The sequence below is a fragment of the Oryza brachyantha genome, chromosome 7 (genome assembly GCF_000231095.2).
Source record: "Oryza brachyantha chromosome 7, ObraRS2, whole genome shotgun sequence".
In the NCBI taxonomy this organism is placed as follows: Eukaryota; Viridiplantae; Streptophyta; class Magnoliopsida; order Poales; family Poaceae; genus Oryza; species Oryza brachyantha.
The window spans coordinates 17554035-17577255 of record NC_023169.2 but is presented as its reverse complement, the minus strand read 5'-3'; the positions used below and the strand labels follow the sequence as shown (position 1 = coordinate 17577255).

At 38.6% G+C, this 23221-nt stretch overlaps 2 protein-coding genes and 1 pseudogene across 2 annotated transcripts; all 3 read right to left on the bottom strand.

Annotated features, from left to right (window-relative positions):
- Window positions 1–251: 251 nt before the first annotated feature.
- On the bottom strand, window positions 252–5289 carry LOC102713290 (annotated as a pseudogene).
- A 710-nt stretch (window positions 5290–5999) lies between these two features.
- LOC102716231 (probable pectinesterase 66) lies at window positions 6000–10268 on the bottom strand. The gene is made up of 4 exons (XM_006657989.3): window positions 10045–10268; window positions 8847–9063; window positions 7095–7543; window positions 6000–6159 (listed from the first exon to the last, which is right to left on the bottom strand). Exons 1-4 carry the CDS (start codon window positions 10266–10268, stop codon window positions 6000–6002), a joined length of 1050 nt encoding a protein of 349 aa, XP_006658052.3.
- A 2579-nt stretch (window positions 10269–12847) lies between these two features.
- On the bottom strand, window positions 12848–23180 carry LOC102713011 (protein HUA2-LIKE 3-like). Its single transcript, XM_040525807.1, has 13 exons — window positions 23055–23180; window positions 20665–20741; window positions 18233–20176; window positions 17481–17949; window positions 16659–16767; window positions 16467–16579; window positions 16185–16366; window positions 14955–15414; window positions 14199–14868; window positions 13871–14038; window positions 13573–13678; window positions 13408–13462; window positions 12848–13294 (listed from the first exon to the last, which is right to left on the bottom strand). Exons 1-11 carry the CDS (start codon window positions 23178–23180, stop codon window positions 13632–13634), a joined length of 4365 nt encoding a protein of 1454 aa, XP_040381741.1. The 3' UTR covers window positions 12848–13294; window positions 13408–13462; window positions 13573–13631.
- Window positions 23181–23221: the final 41 nt, after the last annotated feature.

Below are 23221 nucleotides of genomic sequence, written 5' to 3'. Positions count from 1 at the left end.
GAGGTTAAATGTCAGTTATATACCAGGGTAGCTTTTGCCTATCTTTAACAGTGAGCTTCATGTACAGAGCTTGAGCCTGTATTATGGAGCAGAGGAAGTAAAGTGTAGAGGGAACAATGTCAATCAAATATAAGTTGTATTTTGTTTGTTAGGATAAGACTTTAACCAAGTATAACCTATACTATTTATATGACAAAATATTTGTAAGAAAATATATGTTTAATATAAATCTAATAACATCATTCCCACGTTATAAACTTCATATTATAATAAAATAATCATTGGTCAAAAACTTATCATAACGAAACAAAATGCGGAAACGATACATCTTATATTTCAAAATGGAGCTCTCATTGAGCACTTGTTTGTTTGCAAGTGCAAGCACTTGATACATTTACTCCATTGTCAGCTAGATCGAGCAACGGTTGCTTGGACAGCCAGCCGTCATCTATGAAGTTGATGTCCACAAACCTCTTCACTTCCTCCTCGCTCAGATGCTTCTCCCATTTCACTCTAATCTCAGCAAATGTCACACGCGACCTAAAAAAAACGATGAACCCAACTGTGAATTTATCATGCAAGACAACGGATTCCACTGAAAAAGAAACATTCTTTCAGTGGTAATACTAAGCCCCATTCGTTTCCAATTGAGGGTGGGAGTGGATATATATTACTTGGGTGATTTTTTTCCTTAAAATCACATGAATTTAATGACAGTATAATTACAGTATAACTACAATTTAACAAGCATGTAGTTATAAATGTAACTAGTATGTAACTAACATACAAGTCTCGTATAAATAAAAAATACCTCTATCTTAGTTATATTGTAATTACATGTTAGTCAAGTTGTAACTATATACTAGTTACATTATAATTACACTATAATCATACTATAATTATATTTGTGTGATTTAATAAATATATATATACTCAGGTGATTTATAGCAAAATCACGGACAGTTGTGAATTTTCTCGACTTTTCGACGGTGTGTTTCGCAAAAGAAAATTGGGAATTGCTATACATCTGCCGGCTGAAATATTTCAGGTTATCAGCTGAATTTGTGGCCATCCGATCTTTTCCAAGATCCGTGCTCCTCCTGTCAGACCCATTTAATCGTTTCGTGGATGATTCCGTGAGACTTTACTCCGCTAGCTCCGAGTCCAGATTGGTGGATATTAGTACTGGTTTTGGGGCAAGATCAGTTCCTTTTTGTTCTCCAGTTTCTAGGTTTTAGGGGATGGAATTAATGGATGATTTAGGTCATGGAATCTAGTATTTCTTTTCAGGAATTTGTGACCTTGATTTGAATTTTCTTTGTACTTTTAAAGGTTGTAAGTATTATTCTTTCCAGGATGTGGACATTTACTAAGTTCAGTGAGATTGCGAAGTGAAATAGAAGGAGAGAAGGATAATTAGTTTTGTTAGTTCTGTGAGAAAAGAGCATTGGTGCTTTTGGGGTGATCACTAGTGAGCGTTACTTCTGTCATACATTAATATAATTATGCTTTGTCTGAAAAAACACCAAAAAACACCTACTAAAATAGAATCCGCTAGTTTTTGTTTGTCATTGGTGAATGGAGCCATGGCCAGTTTTCGTTTGCCCGCTTCTTTATGAAGGGGTGTGTGATCTGTTTATTTGAGGATGTTGGCACAACATGCGGATAGACATGCAGGTGCATGACTTTTGCTTCATATCTTTGCTAAGCCTTTAATTCGCTAGAGCTAATTTGTAATTGAGTTGCCACCTTTTTTAGGACTGAAATCTGAAAGAGATATGCATCGAGGCATTTCCCATTGCTTCTCATGTTAGTGGATGATTTCTTCTATATTCTTTGTTTTGTATTTTGTTAGCTAATAGTGATTTGTTCTGTATTCTTTGTTTTGTGTTGTGTTAGCTAATTCTGGTATGTTTTGTTTTGTGTTTTGCCCATGTGTGGCTCTATTAGAAAATTTCAGTTTATAGCTGGATATGAAAGGAAGTGCTTTCATATCAACGGCAAGTAGGGGTGAATCTCAAACCCTGCCCAGTTAACCCACCAACTTGTATTGCTAGCGAGCCCATCATAGTTTTTGTTTATTTTGTAGCCTACGAATATATGAATTAATTTTGGTCTGACTGATCTTTCATTGGTTAGGTACTGCCATTCTTAGTTCAGTCCTATACTTAGTTTTGTGAAAAAATCAGCTAGCAGCTAGTATTTCGTTAGGCACTAGTTTTGTTAGCAATGTTAGAAATTATTAGTATCTTCTAGTTTTGTCAGCTAAATGGTTTTGAGAACATAATCTACTAGATGAATTTGAAAACAAAAAATAAAATTGTTAGACGTTCATTGTACACAAAATTTTTAAGATGTGCACAATTAACTGCTCAGTTAGTCAAGCAAATACTAGCAAAACTACTGCTAACTAATTTCTGACATTGCTTTTCTACGTCGACAATAGATTTTCATTGTATAAGAAACTATAATCAACTAATCAATGTTGCTGAATGCTCAGAGGAAACCCAAATCTGAATACACCGTAGATGAAAGACTGTTTTATATGCTGACACACGTTTATGAAAACATATATTAGTGTTAATTTGATACTAGTCCCTCCAATCAAAAATATCTGTCGTTTAGGTCAATATTTTTAGTCAAACTTCTAAAATTTTAACAACCAATTTTGTGTTAGGATAAATTTATAAAATCTAATAATTTGTGATATTTTGATAGTAGTTTTCAAGATGAATCTATGTATATAATTTGTTTTGTATTTAAACTAATCGTTTGAGAAATTATTCATGGTTAGAATATTAAAAATGTAGCTAAATCTTGTTCTAAATGATAAATATTTTATACTGAAGGGAGTAAATTATAGATGAAAGGCTGAGAATGGTATGTATTAATTAACGGATGTTCCATTGCAAAAACTCTGCCACTGATAAACTGATTTTTCTCATTTTCAGAAAGAATGACAGATCTAGGAAGTAGGCAACCAAGCTATTTAAAACAGACGATTGTGATAAGGTAATATAATTTTGAACCTAATGAAGTCGGAATGGTTAGCAAATTGAAGTGAACAAATCACATCATTGTGGTGAGATTTTTTTTCTCCCCTTTTTTTAGTTTATAATTGCTCACAGCTGTCCCTGATGATCATTTCTTTTGCAGAACTTATTTTGTTTTGAAGCCCTTTTTACTATAATTTATCTTTTTTGGGAGCATTTAGTAGTGTATAGTACAATTGTGTTTGTAACTAAAAAATGGCTTTGTTTGTGGATGGATCATGGGGCTAGCCGTGCGTTTTGAAGTCCATTTGTTTGTTGGTCCTTTTTAAGACATCAAACAAAATACAGCAAACAAGCCGAAATCCGACCAAACATGACACAGAACAGAAGCGCTTGCAAGTCGCAATGGTTGCAGCTTGCGTGGAGAAACGTGGTATGCGATGCTTACACGTGGTATATCAGACGGCCCAAAATTCAGCTGAAAACACAAAAAATATCAGCCGTGTATCATATAGACAGTCCCAAGAAAATTATCTATAAAAGTTCTTAATTAATTTGACATTTCTAAATTAAGATTTACACTTTGTCCTAGTTAATTCAAATATTTATACTCTCGAATAATAGATATCATAAAAATCATGTAGTTCTTTAATCAAATCTATATCAAACACCATATAATTAAACGCGCAAATGGAAAAAAAATTGTATTTTAGATAAGCAGCAAGAGTTCATTTTGTGTTGGTTGCTTACACGTCAGGGGCCGCGTGCCATGCCTGCCACCCCTGCGGCACGACGACGCCGGCCATGTCGGTCCGGTAGAACACGACGGTGGCGAACCGGTTCCACGCGCGGCCGAGGTACTGGCGGCCGGTGCCGTTGACGGAGCCGCCCTTGAACACCAGCCGCCGGGCGCGCCGGCGCCGGCGCGCGCGTGCGCGGTCACCCAGCCGGGCTGCCGCCCCGGTGGCATGGTGGACGTGACGGCGCAGCCGTCGTAGATGGACTGGCCGTAGCCGAAGATGAAGTCGACGCCGCCGGCGATGGCGCAGCGGCGGAAGTAGTGCCGCCCGGCGAAGTCGCAGAGCGTGTCCTGGAAGCCGTGGAACGCGCAGCCGTAGAAGGCGATCTTGTTGCCGCCGACCAGCGACGCCACCGCCTGCTCGGGCTTCATCCCGTCGAACGCGTCGTACGTGTTCTGCAGGTGTGACCGACCACCCACACAAATTGTCACACCTTAGCCATGGTTTTGTCGACAAGCTTGCTTAGGTCCTACTTTGTGCTGAAACGGCGTGAAATGCGTGTACCTTGAAGGCGATGTTCCGGGCGACGAAGTAATCGGCGAGGACGGTGAAGGTGGCGCTGCGGAACGTCGGCGAGGTGGTGACGTTGCGGCGGCGGTGGCGGCGGCGCATTATGTGGTCAATGCCAGCGTGTGCGTGGGCGGCGAAGCTGATAGCCGTCTTCCAGCAGCCATCCCCCTCCAGCAAGATGTAGTGTTTATGCGTCGGAATGGTAACCTTCTCTCTGCAAAGCACAAAATCTTGAGAATTCAGGGTTAAAATTTTGATTAAAATTTCTTCAGCACAGTACTATATTTTTTTTTGCATACATTGCAAATCTGGAAATTTTTGGGTCCGGCCGTCGGTTGGTCAGTTACCGATGGTATACCAAACAACACATTAAAATAGTTTATTGCTAATTTTTTTATATTTATGTTATTAACAACTTAAACATCAATAATGAAAAGAAACTACAATAAAATCTCTAAAATTTTGTTTTATAATTTAAATTTTGGCAGCAGGATATATGCTTGAAAGAAAAAAAAAAGCCCCTTATCCCCCCCGACTGAACATCAAAAAATCAAATTTCAATTTTTCAAGTAGCTAAAGCCACACTGTAGCCAGGGGTGGAACCATGAAATTCCAAAGTCTATGGCTCAACGATTAAGTATATATTTGGACAATTTTAACTAAAACTTAGTATTTTCTAATACATTTTTTTCGGATAGACGCGGGGCCAAGTCTAAGCTTCCGTACAGACTGCAGACCTGTAGCTCCCTTCCTTGACATGAATCCTGATCCACTTGCGGTTGCCGTCCGGCACGAAATCCACCGCCGCCTGAACCGTCCTGAAATCCGCTCCTCCGCTCCCGTCGACGGTGATCGTCTCGGCCACCGGCGCCACCGCGAAGCTTATCGTGGACGGCCGGAGCAGCAAGAGGAGCATCTGCAGCAGCAGCGGCGACAGGAGCCTCAAGGTGCAGGACCAGAGCAGCGGCTGCTGCATCTCGTGTGTGTGTTTTCTGGTCGTTAAATTAAAACGAACTTTTTTTTTTCTCTTCAGAGATTTGATATGTATTATATCTCAGCAGGCTTACGTTTCTTGTCCATTAAGAATTCCAGAGGCATGCAGCTTCATCCATCCAAGATCATTGCCAACGTTGATGTGAGAATAAATTTTCAACGGAAACCGTAGGGGTTGGATCCCACAAAACTGTACTAATGCGTGTTATCTACAACAAAAATAATTTATGAATAAAAAATTTATATAGGTATTTTTATCAATCTAAAAGCTAAACCTGAAAAATAAACTTCGGTGAAAAAACCACAAATCAACTCTTACTATTTAAATTTTGGCTTATAAGTATAAACAGTAGATGTCAATATATTTTACTTAGATACAAATTATAATAAATTTACATTCTAATTACAGTTACATTTAAAGCATTTTAGAGGGATTTTTTTGTCAAAATTTTTATAGGTAGTTCTATTTTAAAAAAAAACGTTGGAGTACCAAATTTCTAAAATAATTGCATGGTGCCATGGTTAATTGGACATTCATCTCATCTCAACCTTACAAAACAACCGTACATTCATACAGTTAGAGCAACAATGAGAAATGTCCTCGTGCTACTGAATACTGAAGACATAATTTATCCGACCAGTTAATCATTCTAGTTCTGAATTTCTTATGGAAGTGTGGTTGTAAGTTTCATTCATCTGTTAGCTAAAGCGACGGTTGCTTGGATAGCCAGCCGTCGTCAATGAACGTGATGTCCACGAACTTGTGCACCTGCTCCTCGTCCAGCTGCTTCTCCCACGCCACTCTCCCAGTCTTGTTAGCTCCTCGCCCTTCACACTCGACCTCCGCAAATGTGATGCTCGACCTGAAAAAGGGGACAAAAAAGATTTAAACATAATTTTGTGTACTTAAGCTCGGTTAAGAAACTAGAAAAAAATCAAATTCCCAATGCCTAGTTATATTATATCAACTCTATATGGAGACCAGCTAAAACAACCCTATCAGTTTATAGACACGGCGACCAACGGTTTCATAAAAAATGTGTGGCTCTTGATTGGTATCGTAAACATCTATATATTATAAGTTCATCCATAATGAATCTTATAAAATAATTTATGTCAAATCACGTAAAAGTAACGCGTCGAGCATAACTATCTAAATGAAATGAATATGCATGCGCGTGAGATCAATTATCTTGGAGTGTGCGGACACATGGATAATTATATATATGTTATATGGTACGTGTTTCATAAACTGTTATATCTGAGTGTGTATTAAATAAACATATTTTGTGATTACATGAGTATAAGTGAGGAATGCCCCCTCACAATTCCATCTTAACAAAACAATCATAAGAAATATAATTTTAAATTAAAAATATTAATATGAGATATATCATTCTAAAAGCATGCAAATTTAAATATGACTTGTATAAGTTATAATGAAAATAACAAATATGATGTCGACTATGCATATGTATTAGTCAAGTTTAATTTATTGTTTGTTATAACTTGTAAAAATTATATTTAAACATGTGTAACGTGAAGTGATAGTATTTCCTATTAATATTATCTTGCCAATTTTTAACACACACATATATATATATATATAAGACAAAAAGACCAAATAATATATTTATAAATAAAATATAATTTGTAAAAATCTTCGATAAAAAACCTAAAATATATGCTATAAATTTAAGGTTAAATATATTATAAATTTAAGATTAAAAATTTAAAATTTAAATTATAAATATAGATAGAAGCGAAAAGATGGGAGTACGAAGAAAGGGTTTCTTACACGTCGGGGGAGTGCCATGCCTGCCACCCCTGGGGCACGACGATGTCGGCCATGGACATCCGGTAGAAGACGACGGTGGCGAACGGGTTCCACGCGCGGCCGAGGTACTGTCGCCCGGAGCCGCGCAGCGAGCCGCCCTTGAACACGAACCCGCCGGGGCTGCCGGCGGCGAGCCGGGCGTGCGCCGTCACCCAGCCGGGCTGCCGCCGCATCGACGGCGGCATGTTGGACTCCAGCGTGCAGCCGTCGTAGATGGACTGGCCGTAGCCGAAGACGAAGTCGACGCCCCCGCTGATGAGGCAGCGGCGGAAGTAGTGGCGGCCGACGAAGTCGCAGAGCGTGTCCTGGAAGCCGTGGAAGGCGCAGTCGTAGAAGGCGCTCCGGTCGCCGCCGACGAGCGCCGCCACCGCCTGGTCCGGCTTGCTTTTGTCGCGCGCGTTGTACGTGTTCTGCCACAATTAATAATGCATGCAGCGCAGTGCAAACGATTAGCGCCTCGTACTCTGAGCAAAATATAGCAGCAGCATGGCACCGATGTTTATGATAAGAGAGAAGTTTTAGATTTTTAAGAAATCATATCGAGATACCAATATTTTGCTTGAAATTCTGGTACATTCATGTAACTATTCACTCTGATTTGCATTGCGCGACTTTTTAGCATTAACTAGAATTATTCATTAATCTATATTTATAATTTGTATACATATATTTACATTCATTAGTATTCATGTGAATCTGAATAATATTAAAAAAATTTACATTATAAAACGAAGGAAGTAGCATATAAAGACAATTAAGATTTATATTAGAAAATATGATACCTCCCAATAACTTCTTAATGATGGTAAAAACTAACTCACTCTAGCAGTTCTAGAATTTAATTTTTTACCATATAATTCGAGTATTCATGTATGATTTTTTCTGGCTCCCATGATACTGTTATAATCTTCCTGAAAGAAGTTTTTTAGAACACGGGTGTATATACACCCGTTGCTTGCATGTTATCTAAATAGTCATAAAAATATGAAAAAAAATTAACAAGATAGTTGGATATGAGTTATATCACTCCACCAAACAAATGTGAATATGCGTATACTTAGTTTTAGTTTTGTTTGTTTTTTTACAACATGTAGAAGTTGAATTTAAACTTGTATGTTTGTTATGTGATATAACTCATATTAATCTATCTTGCCAAATTTTTTCATATTTTTTAATGACTATTTAGATGGCAAGCACACGGGTGTACATACACCAGTGTGCTAAAAACTATTTCCCTAATCTTCGTGAATCCAATGGTCCAACGAACAATCATATGCTTGTAAAAGAAATAAACAATCTAAATTTAAAGTTTGATTTTCGAAGTGACTAAAAAAATCTCTCGACTAAAACTTACTATTTACTATCTCCGTTTCATAATGTATGATATTTGACTTTTTTGATTACAACGTTTGATCATTTGTCTTATTCAAAAATTTAGTACAAATATAAAAAATGACAAGTCGTGCTTAAAGTTCTTTTGATAATAAAGTAAGTCACAAGCAAAATAAATGATATTTTCATAATTTTTTAAATAAGACAAATGGTCAAACATTGCAAACAAAAAAGTCAAATATCGAAACAGAGGGAGTACTAAATAATCTACAAATACTTATATTTTTGAACAAAATCGGTAATTATAAATTAACAACACATTAAAAATGCTTATATATGTACACATTGTGGACTCATGCTAATTAACGTGCATGTACGTACCTTGAAGGCGATGTTCCGAGCGACGAAGTTGTCGGCGAGGACGATGAAGGTGGCGCTGTAGAACGTCGGCGAGTTGCTGACGTTGCCGGAGCCGCCGCCGGTCACCAGCTCGTCAATGCCGGTGTGGGCGTGAGCATCAAAGGTGATGTCCGTGTTCCGGGAGCCATCTCCCTCCAGCAGTATGTATGGTTTCTCACTTGGGATGGTAACCTTCTCCCTACAACTCACCCATGAGTGACCCATGCACATGAAAATCACCGGCTATTCTTGCCCAAAATTCCAAACATTATCCCTCGGGCATCGGATTGCAACAGCAGTACTGATATGTTCAGTGGTAGCAAGTATAAAAGCGCGCACACGCAAAAGCCTTGGATCAACGTATATTATTTGTGTGTGTGTGGTGTGTGTGTGTGTGTGTGTGTGTGTGTGTATATATATATATATATATATATATATATATATATATATATAATTTATTACTTCTTCCATTCTATATTATAAGAATTTCTAATCTTGCCTAAATTTATATGTGTGTTAATAAATCTAGACACATATAATGAATATAGACAAAACCATAAGGTCTTATAATATGAAACGGAGGTATATCATTTAATCATATAGCTTTGTTATAAATTCTTATGAAAAATATATTACTATAAGCTATTGAGAGAATTACGACTTCACTCACCCCAAGGTGTCGTAGCCACTACCACAACAATAGACAGGCAAACAAAGTAAAGGAAAAAAAATCAAGCTTTGTATGTCAATATATTAACAATATCAATGTGTTTATTGGTATAGCAATAAATCATGCATATATATACTACTTTAAAGAAAGACAATGGCGTTGACAGTGAACTGCCACCCACTTCTTTATCGACTACTCTATGTCATTTAGTGTTAAAAAATGGTTTTTTACCATCTTTGAAATATATCTCAGGGTATCAAGAATTTTAGTATAAATTTTTGGTATCTCAAGATACAATATATCTCAAGTACCATACGTTTTACACTAAAAAGTGTGATAACTTAAGATATTTTTTAAAGGATGGTAAAAAGGCTTTAAAAAATAGTGTTTCTATATATTATTAATATATTATTTTATCTCTAAAATACAAGTTTACCTCTCTCAAAAAATCTATAAAATATTTGATGTACCGTTGTAAAACATGGGTACTTTGCTAGTATATATACGTACTTGTAGCTTCCTGCCTTCACATGAATCCTGATCCACTCGCGGTTGCCATCCGGCACGAAGTTCACCGCCGACTGCACGGACCTGAAGTCGCCGCCGCCTCGCTGATCCACGGTGAACGTCCTGGACACCGGCGACGAGGCGGAGCTCGTCGTGATGAACGACGCTACCCCGAGCAGCAGCAGCAGCAGCAGGAGGAGGAGGAGGTGACGGCGAGATGGCTGCATTTTTTTTCTCACGCGCGTATTGGCGGTTTGATCGTTTGGTCAGCGGAGAAGACGAACTCGCCCTCAGAAAACAAACGATTGGTAGCTAATTAATTAATTAATTGGGTGCAGAATTTATCCGCTGATTAGGCCAAGCCGCGTGCATTTACGAATTGGCGTTAATTAATTTACTCTTGCCTGTCTGCCATCTGCCTGGGTGGCGTGGCGTTTTACAGTGACAGATTTGGTAGTGTTCAACACTGGCAGCTAATTTAGAGTTTCTTTCCATCTGGGTCTGGGACATACTGGCATTTAACCCCATCGAGGAATAATGCCTAGTTTTGATATCGATCTAAACCCTACCATGAGTGAATAAATCACAAATCGAGGAAGATATTATGGGTAGATTACATGGGCGTATGTGCACGTCGTTCGGACCTGTTTAGTCTAGCTCACGTGTGTAGGGGTGGGCCCGACCTCCTGACAGTAAAGGGCTAGATACCATTCTTTTTCTCATATTATCTCACTATTTTTTTTAGGGATCCAAAAGTAAAAAGGGTTTGAGACCCTATAACTCCACGTTGAATCTACTCGTAGTGTGCATAAAACATCGTAAAATATTATTTCTATTTGCGTAGAAAATAAGCTCTCTATAGAATGATGTATTATGGGTAAACTTTTGATACATGGTAGTTTAGTTTTGAAAGTCCAAATAATAATCGGAATCGGAACCGTAGTTATAAACTTTTGATGTATAACTTATAAAAAAAGAAGAAAGGTGTGGTGCTACAAAAGGAAAGTATATGGATTCGCGCAGCGAGGCAGGTGTACGGACCTTTGCCACTCAACCGTTTCAACTGGTTATCCCCTTTCTTATCACTTAGAAAAAAGATCATGTTCTTAACATTTGTTGAATTTAGCAATATAAAATACTCAAATATAAATTACTGATTAAACTTCTGTTGTATTTTGAAGATCACATTCTTATTTCCATGACCTTACAGAAAAAGTTTGTTTATTTTCTCAGTCCAAACTTTATGTTTATTTAATTTTAAAATTGGGTAACACCTTCCTTGTCTAAAAGACAAACTTGTCCATGGGTTCACTCCTGATGGTTTTGATCCAATGTATATAGATGAACGGTCATAATAAAAAGAAGTAGTAAACGAACTAGTTGAACCAATCGTCTTTTCACTTTTGCTTATGCTTATAATCCAAAATTTAAATGTTTAAGAGTTAATTTTGAAGTTTTTTATTATAATTTATTTTTCAGCTTTTACTTTTATATCACTAAAACACGCATATACAAGTTTTATTCACTATTTTTTTATTTATGAATATGTTGTTTGGTATTTTTTCCACCGTCGTTCCAGAACCACTTATATTTTCTATGGCCCTATTTAGAGGCATTTGAAATGACAAATGGCAAAAATTTTGATGGCAAAAATTTTAGCATTGTATTTTTACAAGTTGGTATTTAGAGACATGTAAAAGTTACCATTTTTTGGTAAAAGTGAGAGGTGGTCCGCGTCCCTATACATTTTTTGATGAAATTTACTACTCTAGACTATCAAATGCCAAATACAAAGTTGATATTTTTTTACCCTAGTGTTTAGATCTATTTTGCCAAAAAGTGCTGCAAAAAGCAAAACTTTTGCCATTTCGAAGGATCTAAATAGGGCCTATAAATAGGGCCTATATCTCGATCGAGGTTGCCCTCCTTGTCGAATTATTGGGCCTTTATGGCTGAGGATTAATTAGCCTTTTGCTACTCTTAAAGTACTAACATATTTGCCACTAGGTTCACATGTCATAAATAAATAAGAGTCCACGTATCATAGATAGCAAGTGGTAAATATGTTAGGTGTTATTTTTAATAGTGGCAAAAAGTTAAATGTCCCATAGCTGGTGCCTGGGTTACCAACTTACCATACATACAGTACACTATGGGAGCAGGAGTCTTAGAGCATGATTAGTGTTTAATTGATGGGAAAACCTTTGGGTGTACCCCTTCGTGTGAATAACATTCTGTTAAAAGTTCGTTAACATATACGACTAGCAAAGGGCCCACCATGGATGGTGACATCCAACTATCATCGAGTCCATGGTGGATGTGGCAAGCCATTCTCTCTCCCCCTAAACTTCTGCGCTGGGAAGGGCTGAAACAAAGCCCCAGAATGTGTAGGGTAGATTTTATCCCCTTCTCTCCCCTATGAAACCTTACAAATGCAAGTTACACATGCTCTGAGGTTACAAGTTATAACAGATGAATGAGGGCAATCTGAGGTTTAATCCCATTCCTTTGCCCGCACCTGAATGCTGCACATCACTCAACCACACATGTCCACATACAAAACAGAACTAGTTCTAAGAAATGGCAAATAGTAGGTTTTAGCAGGTTTTGCAGCTGAAAGACAGTAATAATGAGACTAAAAGAAGAATCAAGGTATGGAAAGAACTTATTCTTATATTCTATATCAGGCATATAGACACAATTGGTAACTATGCTCCCGTAGCAATCTTGAAAGGCGTGGCAGTGTGTGATAATTCATTACTTGCAATGCAATAAAACAACCCTCACTGCATTCTTACCTTATTCATCTTGAAAATGCTGCGGTGCATTCCTCTTAAAAAATTAGCAATCAATGCAAAATTCCAAACCTCTTCTATCATGTGTACTTGCAACGTCCGGTTTGGCCTAACGCTAATCAGTTCAGATAAACATATTTAAACAAACATTTGGATTACAGATGGAAAATTGAAATACCGAGGATATTGCCAATAAGACGGTAAACTGCTAGGCTAACGACATAACCTATGGCTAACTAAACTGAATACAGGACAACTCTTCCCCCACAATTGGACTGCCATCCGTTTCTGCATTTTTGCAGAACATGCTAAGAACTAAGATACATATGTACAGTGGGGCCGGTTCCATCTCTTTAGGCAAGGAGATATCATGGTAAGCCTCACATGAACGAAGACATTGATTGAAGAACTCTTCACGGCTCAAAAACTAAAAGAAGACCAGATCAAAATTATATAACCTGGAAAACAATGCATGCCATGCATCAGATGACCATAATACAAATACAAACAGATAAAATGCACCAAGCAAACAAAAGCTATAATTCCTGAAGAAATGAAACAAGCCATGTACCATTAAATGTTGTCAGAAATTATCCGAGCCTCCAGTAGCGAAATATATTGCCACTCTGCCATTATGAGAATATGAGTTGAACATTATTACGTAATCATGAAAAGGGAACATTGGTGAAAAACATATGCAAAGTAACTGCTTAAAAGGTTTATTATCAAGAGTTACCCGCAGCTGAGGCTCCACAACAGTTTTGAGTAAATGAGGTAGAAAGCTCCTAGTCCCAGTCATCTAGGGTGTTTGTCATGATTGTGTCTTCCATGCCTCCTCCAACCTGATTTTGCAACAAGAATTAGCACAATTGGCATGCAGAGTTGCTAGAACACAAAATGAAAAGCTCAACACTGCTATTCTTGACAAGGCAACAATACAGCATGCAGAACAAAGTGTTGCGATCGTGAAGTACTGGTGAAGGTAAAAGAAATATGACTCGTTGAAGAGCTCAGAAAAAAAAAAACTATCGTACCTCCTTCATGGGGAACTGGATGGTCCATCGAGTGTCTAGGGTCAGGAGGGTACTTAAATCTCCTAGGAGGCATAGACCACCCAGGGCCTGGGCCTGGTGGAGGTTTCGATGGTTGCCCACACTGCAATGGAGTGGATGGACCATCAAAATGGTCTGGAAACGGGGGGCCTGAATATCATTGACAACAAAGGCTTGTTCACCATAAAAGTTTAATTCATGGAAAACATGTGGAGTAAGTTTGACTTTCAGCATAATTGCTAATATATACACACAGGCAGGCAGTTAGAAAACTTTGCCTCAAATATTTGTAGACAGTACTTCAAGATACCTGGAGGGAAGTGTGGGGGAAACCTTCCTCTATCAACAATTTCATGATGCAATTGTCCCCTAACTGCTCTTTCATCAAAGTGATGTCCTCTATCATCGAAGTAATTTCCTCGATCATCAAATGGATGCCCTCTATCATCAAAATGATGTGCTCCATCTTCAAAATAATGCCGTCCATCATCAAAGCGATGCCCTCCATCGTCGAAGTGATGCCCTCTATGATGAAAGTGATGTTGCCTATCATATGCATGATGTCCTCTGTCATGCTCACTGTACTGATGCCTCTCAGTATAGGAGGAATTGCAATTCCAAGGTTGTGTGCTTTGTTGGTGTTCAGGTGGTACATATGGGTACTGATTTGGAAATGGTGGATGGGGTGGTGGCTGTAAGTGATATGCATTATTAGGTGGTGGCATTGATGGTGGCTGGTGATAGTTATTTCCATGGTGTGGTGGTACTGAGGACCCAGAAAAGGGGGGTCCAGGAGGATGAAATGGTGCTACAGGAGGCGGAGGCGGCAGTGGTGGCGGCGGTGGTGGTGGAAGTGGCATCTGATTTGCATGCCCAGTGTACCCACAACTGTAGGCCGCTGGAGGATGCGATGAAACTACACAAGGTTCCATGTTGCCTCTATTGTTTGCAACAGAATGGGGGTGTTGCTCTTGAACATTCTGCAAAGAATAATTAAAGACATTTTAGATTCACAGTACATGAAATTTCATAATGGCTTTCTTACACTGGCATTAGATTTACATACGTAGGTATTTCTTGGAGGATCTTGTGGAACTTGATCAGCTGCCAATGCTCCTTGCACATGTGAATCTTGAAAAACAGGACAGAGTGGACGTGGCAAAGGCGGTGGAGATGATGGCAATGGAGGAGGAGAAGGAGGTTTATCATTAGGTAAGGGTGGAACAGAATCAACCTTTTGCTTGGTCGTTGTACATCTAACAGTTAGATCTGGTTGGCGTGAGGAGATAGCTCCCCCTTCTGCTTCAGAGGCTGGGGCTAAATCCTCCATTTCATGGTCACCATCCACTTCCTCCAGGACAAGTCGATGCTTCACCACATGCATTTGAGATACTTCTTGCTCATTAGCACCTGTAGCTTCATGTTCAGGAGTAACAGCTTCAAAGCTCCTCTCCTCAGAGGAACTACCTTCCTCATCTTCAAGTAGTTTTGTGCAAATTAAATTTGGAAGATGAAAACCAGTGTTGCTGTGAAGAATAACCAATCATATATGAATAGCACATTAGCACTAAACAGGTAATCAAGTACAGAAAGATGATAGAGCACAGTTCAGCATGCACAGATGAGGTTAGATGCCCACACAAAATCAGAACACACCTGAAAGTTGAAAGGCAAACCAAACTGGTGTCTGACATATGAATATTTACCTTTTTTAGTTTTCTAAATACCTTCAGTTTCCTATGCTATTGTCTATTTACTAATAAATTTCACCACTAAGTACCATGAGTATGTTATATTTCGTATGCTTAATATAGTTTTTACATCTTCTGCCAGATTTGTAAAGCACTGATATCCATATACTTGCACCCAAGTTTTACTGCCATCCGTGCACCATACACACGCATGCTAATCCACATGATCTCAAATGGTCCCAACAAACTATATAGTCTACTACAGCTCAAAGTTCATGCAAACAGCATACAATCCAAAAGGCCAATTAGAATGATCATTTACAGATTTACATATTTTGTTTTTAATTCACAGTTAAGAGGTGCCAATTAGGCATCAGGAAGTCAGGAGCCGATGCCTATTCATCAGATACCACATTCGTTTCCTTTTCCCACACTTATGAAAAAAAGATAAAATAAATCCACATGCATCATACAAGAAAGCGAAAAAGTTGTGCAGAACAATGTCAGTACATGCAACAGAACCAAAGAACCAAGGACATAAACGGCCCCAAGCAAAGCACTGAGTCATAGAAACAGTCTCTCGGAAATGGATAACAGAGATCTACCTTCCATACTCATCGACAAGCATTCCTTCATTATCCCGCAGAGGGTCATTCAGAGCTCTCTCTGTCCCTGATGGACGACGAGAGGTTCCAAATGATGCCTCGTTGAGAACTTCAAGCTCTTTAATATGATGACGGATGATGTATTCTGAAATGGTTTTCCTCTCAAGCCAAAGCTTCAAAACCTAGGAACAAAAACAAATCAGTGTTTGGAAAAAAGGTGAAAGTAGACTAAAATTATCATCTTGGTTGTAAACTAGTAAGCCAGGCACTGAAAGAACTTGCCTTAAGACATTGCCTTCGATTCTCCCATGCAGAATTTCCAGGAGGTGCAGAAGCATATAGTATTCGGGGTAATACTGCTTGGATAAGAGAAGGAAAGGCATTGCCAACTCCACCTACAAGATTTATGAAAGCAACTTAAAAATCCTGGGCATTCAAAGTACTGAGGAAAACATGGAAAAATGATGTGGACACCTTTCTGGTTGCGACAGCATTGTATTATTGAATCGACAAGGAAGAACAGGTCCACCCTTTTATACAAATTAGTTTCCTTTTCCAGGTGTTCAATGATGATATCCATTACCTGATTATCAAACGAAAAGCAGGAGGTAGGTAAATAAGATAAGTACAACCACATTGATCAGCTCAATGGTCACAAAGAGTATCTTTTACTTATATAAGACTGAATGAACATAACCAAAGCCTCAAATTTGGGATTTACCGAAGCAGAGAGTGCAAAATAGGACATGTCATTCACAAATTTAAAATGTGTGTTTTGTGATTAGTTTGTTGTGCTACACTAGAACAGTGTGATACGAAGATGAGTGCCCATTCCAATGAATAAAGTCGATCTTCAAAATAAGAAAAAACTGTACGTCCAGTGGCAGAGCCAGAAATTGCTAAAGATTAGGGCTAACGTAGGGCTCAACTAACAGGTTGTTGGTTTTCTGCAAAATTTACATGGTGATTTAACAGAATTCATACATGATTTTGGAGATAAGCCTAGGGCTCAAGCCTTAGTTGTGCTAAGCTTGTATCTGCCCGTGTGTACATTAAGATGGTAGAAAACTACTAACGAAAGGTAACACCATAAAAAGGCAAAGTGATGACAGATGAATCATCCCATTAGTGGACCAATGGAAGCAACCAACTGTACAATTTATAATCTAGCAGTGATGGTTGTCAAAATGGAAAAAAGTGCAAATGCAGAATAAAAGCCAATACAATCCAGACTAGAACAGTTTGCCTGCAATGAAATGTTAAGAATGAATAGGTATGTCATGTGAATGGTCTAACCTCACCAGCAATGCCTTGCTTATCACATTCCAGAGCAAGACGTGTTGCACGACCTATACTTTCTTTTGTTCTTGTTAAGGAACCAAGGAAAGCTTCAAAGGTCCTCCTTGCAGAACTGGCTTCATCATGACCTGATAATTTGTTCAAGCCCTTTTGTTCCATATTATCAAAAGGAATAGTACCACTATTTTCTTGAGTATGAATCCTATCTGTTGCGGACCTTGTTATATGATTTGAAGGTGAACACTGGCCACCTGAGTGTTCCTTGAGTGAAGGTGCATTCATGGAAGATTCAGGAACAACATTGGAGCAGAGGAAACTGTCTATGAAAGAACTTGGCTGAGAGAATCTTCGAGTATGAGCAGCAGCAATTAGTTCTTTCATAGGCATCAAGTCTGGAGATAGACTCTTACCCTTAGGGTACATTCTGTGGCTGTGTTCTTTCAGTGTGATTGCTGAGGAATTGTGCCTACAAGATGAAATTATGGAACTACTATCAAGCCTGCCAACATGATTAACATGACACTTGAGAAGGTACAGACAAGAAAAAGTTAAACACACACACAATGATGACAAATGATTTTATATTTTACAACAATAGTCTCGGTAACCCATAAAATACAAGACTTCTAAGATTAGTGCAGTTAGTTAATTATTATGTGAAAGCATCCAATAAGCCTAGGTAGAGGGAAAGCCTATGCCATATAACAAACAAATGGATAATTTGCTTTGACAGGAAATAGAAGGCTTACGGTTCAAATATCTGGGAACTTGCATCAGATTGAATACATGATATTTTAGTGACCAAAGAAGATGCACTTGTCCTGTCAGACACATTAACTGTTGGTTTAGCCAAACGAGTATCATCACATGGCACAGAATTACATTTACCATTGGAGCTTGGAATATCGACATTTGCTTGACTAACTGGTTCAGCAGACTCATTAGTGTTTTTGACAAAATCATCAGCAGACCCACCATTTGGTTCCAATGATTCATTCCCACTTGCTTTTGACTCCACTGAATAGGTTGGAGCTTTTCCACAGACATCATTATCAGCCCTACTACAAACAGTCAGCGGGATGTTCTTGATATCCATGTGATCTTCTTCAACAGCTTTCTCTTTTAGTGAATTCTGACTGCATGCATTATTCAAATCCAAAGGAATAGTAGAGGGTATATCCTTATGTAAGATGTGCTTTTCACCAGTTGGGGTATCTAAAGAATGCCCACTTGAAGAAACAGTACTTTTAGTCATTACAGATCTTGAAACTTCAGGAATTGCTTCCAGAGAGTTATTGGAAGGGGAACTTGCTCCTGAAGCTGCGCAATCCTTCAGAATCAACTCCTCTGATTTTTGCACTTTGATTTCAGTTGCATTAGCAGACATAGCTTCTAAGGCACGATGAAGGCGTTTAGATGGAGGTAAAGCAGCTTCACCATCCAATGACAAAACCTTTGAATGGTATTCTTTGTTCTTGCAAGCAGTTTGAGTGTCGCCTGATGGCATGAACAAGTCTACTTTGGATGAATGATCCATGCTAGGGGGCATGTCAGCTGAATGATCCCTTTCATATCCTGCATATGGGTCATGTTTATGGCATCTATTTGCATTTATAGCCAGCTCTGTTTTGTTATCAGAGATAACACGCTCATCAACTATTGTGTCATCCTGAAGAGCTCTTCCCATACGAACCCTTGCCCTTTTGACCAATGGTAAGTGTTCGTCTCCATCTGACTTGTTGACTTCATTCCCTGAATTTGGGGAATCTGCAAGATTTCCACTAGACTTGGGCTGAAATTCTTCATCCAATTTTGGTGCCACACTAATGATAGGACTATTAATGTGATTTGTGTGAGGCTTTCTTTTTCTCTTAAAAGTGACAGTTGTGCTCATGGAATGATCAATTGTTCCATTCTGTTTGACCTCTTTTTTAGATGCATCAATATGATGAATATCTTGTACATTGGCAATGGAGTTCAAACTTTTATCATCAATAACCACAACAGAGTCTCCAGGCTTACTGGAGGTAACTTGGCTGGAATGCAACACATCATCCTCTCTAGCTGGAAGAGAATCTGAATCTGGTTTGTTGTCACCAGTGCATCTATGCTGAAAAGAATTCACCTTCTTGTCATCAGAGATCATATCAATACATGGTTGATTAATATTACTCATTAGCCCACAAGAATCCTCCGTTGTTCTTAGTTCAGTAACTAATGAACTTCTCAGTTTCCGTGGAGATGTAAGATTACCAAAGGCACAAGAATTTTTTTGCCGAACATCATTTCGGCTCTTCTTTGAGAATGAACTAGAAGGCTCATCAGGTGCAGAATTCACTACACAGCGGTCACTCTCAATTGTGGTAATATTTGAGCCAGGGTTGTTAGTCACATTATGATCCATGGAAGATGCAGGGAGGCTGTCTAGCTTGTTATCATCGACCAAATCAGAACCTTCCTCACAGCCTCCATGGTCAAAATTGTTATTGTGGGTAATACTTTCAACATCTGGCCTCACATCTGTTCCAGTCGTATCTTTCTTATTATCGCCCTCTTTCTTTAAAGAATCAAAAATCTCAACAATTTCCTTAACTGCTCGGACAAAATCTGCTCCTTTGCCATGCCGTTTCGCAAGAAGAGATTTCCTTTTCTCTTCAGTGAATGCCTCAAGGTCAGTATAGTTGCAGAAAGCACTACAATATTAAGAACTTGTATCAGATACGAGTATTATATATTCTGGATGGAATAGGAATTAGTGCATTAAGAATAAGCTGCTGAAGGTGGGGTCCACATCCACAGAAATGATAGCATGCAGTCATTAACTAATCTAAGTAGGCCTCCCGTCTCCTGGATCTACTTTAGTATGCCTATGTTGTAATGCTTTATCGAAAAATGCTTACGCACATAGATATTCCAAGCTGCATAGTAAATTAACAATTGAACAAGCATTCAATTAGGTCAGATCATATTTAGTACAATAATGACCACCTTGAGAGTACAATAAGCGCGCACCCCCCCCCCCCCCCCCCCCCTCAATCCCTCATGTCCTAACTAATTTCAGCAGCCAAACTGTTTCTGAATAATCAACAGCTAAGCATAGAGTTACATGATGCATGCAGCAAAAAAACATATCGACAAAAAAATGTAAACACAGTAAAATTAAATTCAAATAAATACTCACATCTGCTTAGTTCCATAAAAGTAGACCAGCAATTTCTTTTTAACTGATGAAAGGCCCCATTTCTCTGGCTCACTTATCTGTAACAGTGTGGATGTTCATAAATTGAAGTGCTCATGATTTAAACAAATATCGCATGCTCTGGAGAAACAGCAGATCCTTGTAAACAAACCAAACCAAAGGATTCTATAAAAATGGAAAGCATAAAACCTGTGAAGCGGCTTCATGCTACAGACCATAGCTTAATGGTAAATGTCAAAAGTGAAATATCACCAAAAAAACGTTAGGAGGAACTACTCTCTGAAACAAGAATAGTTGAATGCAAGGACAGGATTCATAAAATCTTGTGTGGAAACACCATTCTAAAAGCTAAAACAGGGGACACATGTCTAACCATTTAAGACTTGTTAACAGAAAGATCATCAATATTACACCATGGAACCATCTTTGAGAAAGGAGGCATCACGAATAGGAGCATTTGCAAACTAAATAAGCAAATGATTAACAGCTGAGGAGCAGGGGAAACTAAAGTGGTTTTCTATAAAGCATCAGGCACAAACATCTTAAAGCAAAAGTAGAACAGCAGATGAACATCAGGAGTATCAGGAGTTACAATGGGAAAGTACAGTATGTTCCTACATACTAAACCCAAACTAATAACTTAATAAGTAGGTAAACTCAGAATTTTAGTGAGGCCCATCATGAAAAACTATTAGATGATCAAGCTTGCTCATTGATCCTGAAGGGACAATCTATTGATAGAAAACCAAACTTGTGTATCTTGTCCTTCTACGCCACAGATAGAAGATCAACGGTGCCAACTACGCCTAACAAGCTAAGCTGTGCATTTACAAACCATAATGCCGAATGAATCAAATATCCAATGCATTGATTGATCAAAGATAAGCAAAAGTAAAGCAGGAAGGTGTGACATACAGTAACAGTAGAAACTATTGGAAGTTTCAAACCCTATGGATGTGTCCATGGAGCACAAGAAAGCCCTACAGAACTTTAATAACCCTCCAATAGACCTAAGGCCCAAAATACCAGGGAGCTAAGCTGTGATCTGAGAAACTTTAACACAAACATGGACAGCAGGGTAAGGTTGTTATACCTAAAATCATTAAGAATTTAAGATGGTTGATGGCCTAATGATCACCAAGTTGTTTCTAAACTATATTGTCATCTTCATAGACAGGAATCTCAACAGTCAGTTGGCAAAACTCACACTTGCATAACCATTACAAGGATGCAACTGTTGAGTGGTATAATTTATGGTGGCATCCCAATATGAAAACACTGGGGTCCAGAGCTAAGAAAAAAAACAAATGTTAAAGAAACACTAAACTCTGTATTGCTAAATGATAATTTCTATATCCTGAGCTAACAGCTTAAGTTCATTGAACATATATCATCTACTGTACAATTAAGGAGATATGATAGGAGTACAAGAGGCAGGGATTATAAAGGGAGTGCAGTAACTGACTGACTGAAATTAAACAAGGGTTTTTATTCAATATAGTTTTTTAAAACTATATAAGGGGAAAAAAAGTAATTCACAAAAAAGCTAACATCGTTTATCCAGCTAAGTAAAATCATCAAGAAAGCATCGCAAACACTATGGTGATACTACTCCCTCTAGTTTGATAATTCTTGTCATTTTGGATAACGACACAGTCTTCTAAATCTATCTTTAATCATGAATTTCTATTAAAAAATATATAATAAATAAATAAATATTTACGTTTATTAAAGTACACTTTATGACTCATCTATAAATATTGTGCTAGAAATTTCAAAATAAGTATTTTAAAAGTTATTAATAGTCAAAGTTGTAAAAGTTTGACTACACCATTATCCAAAATGACAAGAATTATGGAACTGGAGAGAGTATTAACTAATAATTAGCCTAAAGGACCACAGTATATGTACCCATAACCAAAGCTAAGCTGCCCTGAACCTGACCCAGTTCAAACTCTATGGAGCCCCAATAGTTGAAAGGGTGAATCTGAATTGCATTAATCCTTGAGTAAACATGAAGGCCTTCAATATTTGAGAAATACATGAAATTACAGTAACAAATCATAATTTAGAGCATGGAATTATCGCGAACTTGAGAAAATATCAAGCCTATTTACATCACGAGCTAATTATCACCAACCTCATAATATCCAGAACCCTAAGCATGTTCCCCCCACTAAAATCACAAAAACCACCACAGATTAAAATTAGGGGGAGCTAAATCAGATCAAGCAGGCATCTAAACCTCAGTTTTTCCAGTACGAATAAACGAAGTGTCGTCGGTTCACTAAGGCACGAATCCCCGAATCCAAAGTTACCTAAACCACTACAGGGAGCCCTAGATCAGAGACCAAGCAATCAGTCCCACTTACCATGGCCGGCCACGCCGGGAAGCCCTTCATCTTGGCGAGCACGAGGTCGCCCACCTTCCACTGTGCCGCCGCAGCCGCCGCGGCTGCTGCCGCGGCCGCCCCTCGCTTCTTCCGAGCCGGCGGCATCGCCGCCGCCGCCCCGCCCGCCCGCCCGCCAAGCGGCGGCC

Excerpts from the sequence above, each read along its gene's own strand:
- LOC102716231 (XM_006657989.3), bottom strand. The coding sequence starts at position 10,268 with ATGCAGCCATCTCGCCGTCACCTCCTCCTCCTCCTGCTGCTGCTGCTG. Across the intron at positions 9,064-10,044 it reads GTGAAGGCAGGAAGCTACAA|GGAGAAGGTTACCATCCCAA; the intron begins GTACGTATATAT and ends GGTGAGTTGTAG. Across the intron at positions 7,544-8,846 it reads CTCGGAACATCGCCTTCAAG|AACACGTACAACGCGCGCGA; the intron begins GTACGTACATGC and ends TAATTGTGGCAG.
- LOC102713011 (XM_040525807.1), bottom strand. The coding sequence starts at position 23,180 with ATGCCGCCGGCTCGGAAGAAGCGAGGGGCGGCCGCGGCAGCAGCCGCG. Across the intron at positions 20,742-23,054 it reads TCCCGGCGTGGCCGGCCATG|ATAAGTGAGCCAGAGAAATG; the intron begins GTAAGTGGGACT and ends ACACTGTTACAG. Across the intron at positions 14,039-14,198 it reads TCCCCCACACTTCCCTCCAG|GCCCCCCGTTTCCAGACCAT; the intron begins GTATCTTGAAGT and ends AATGATATTCAG.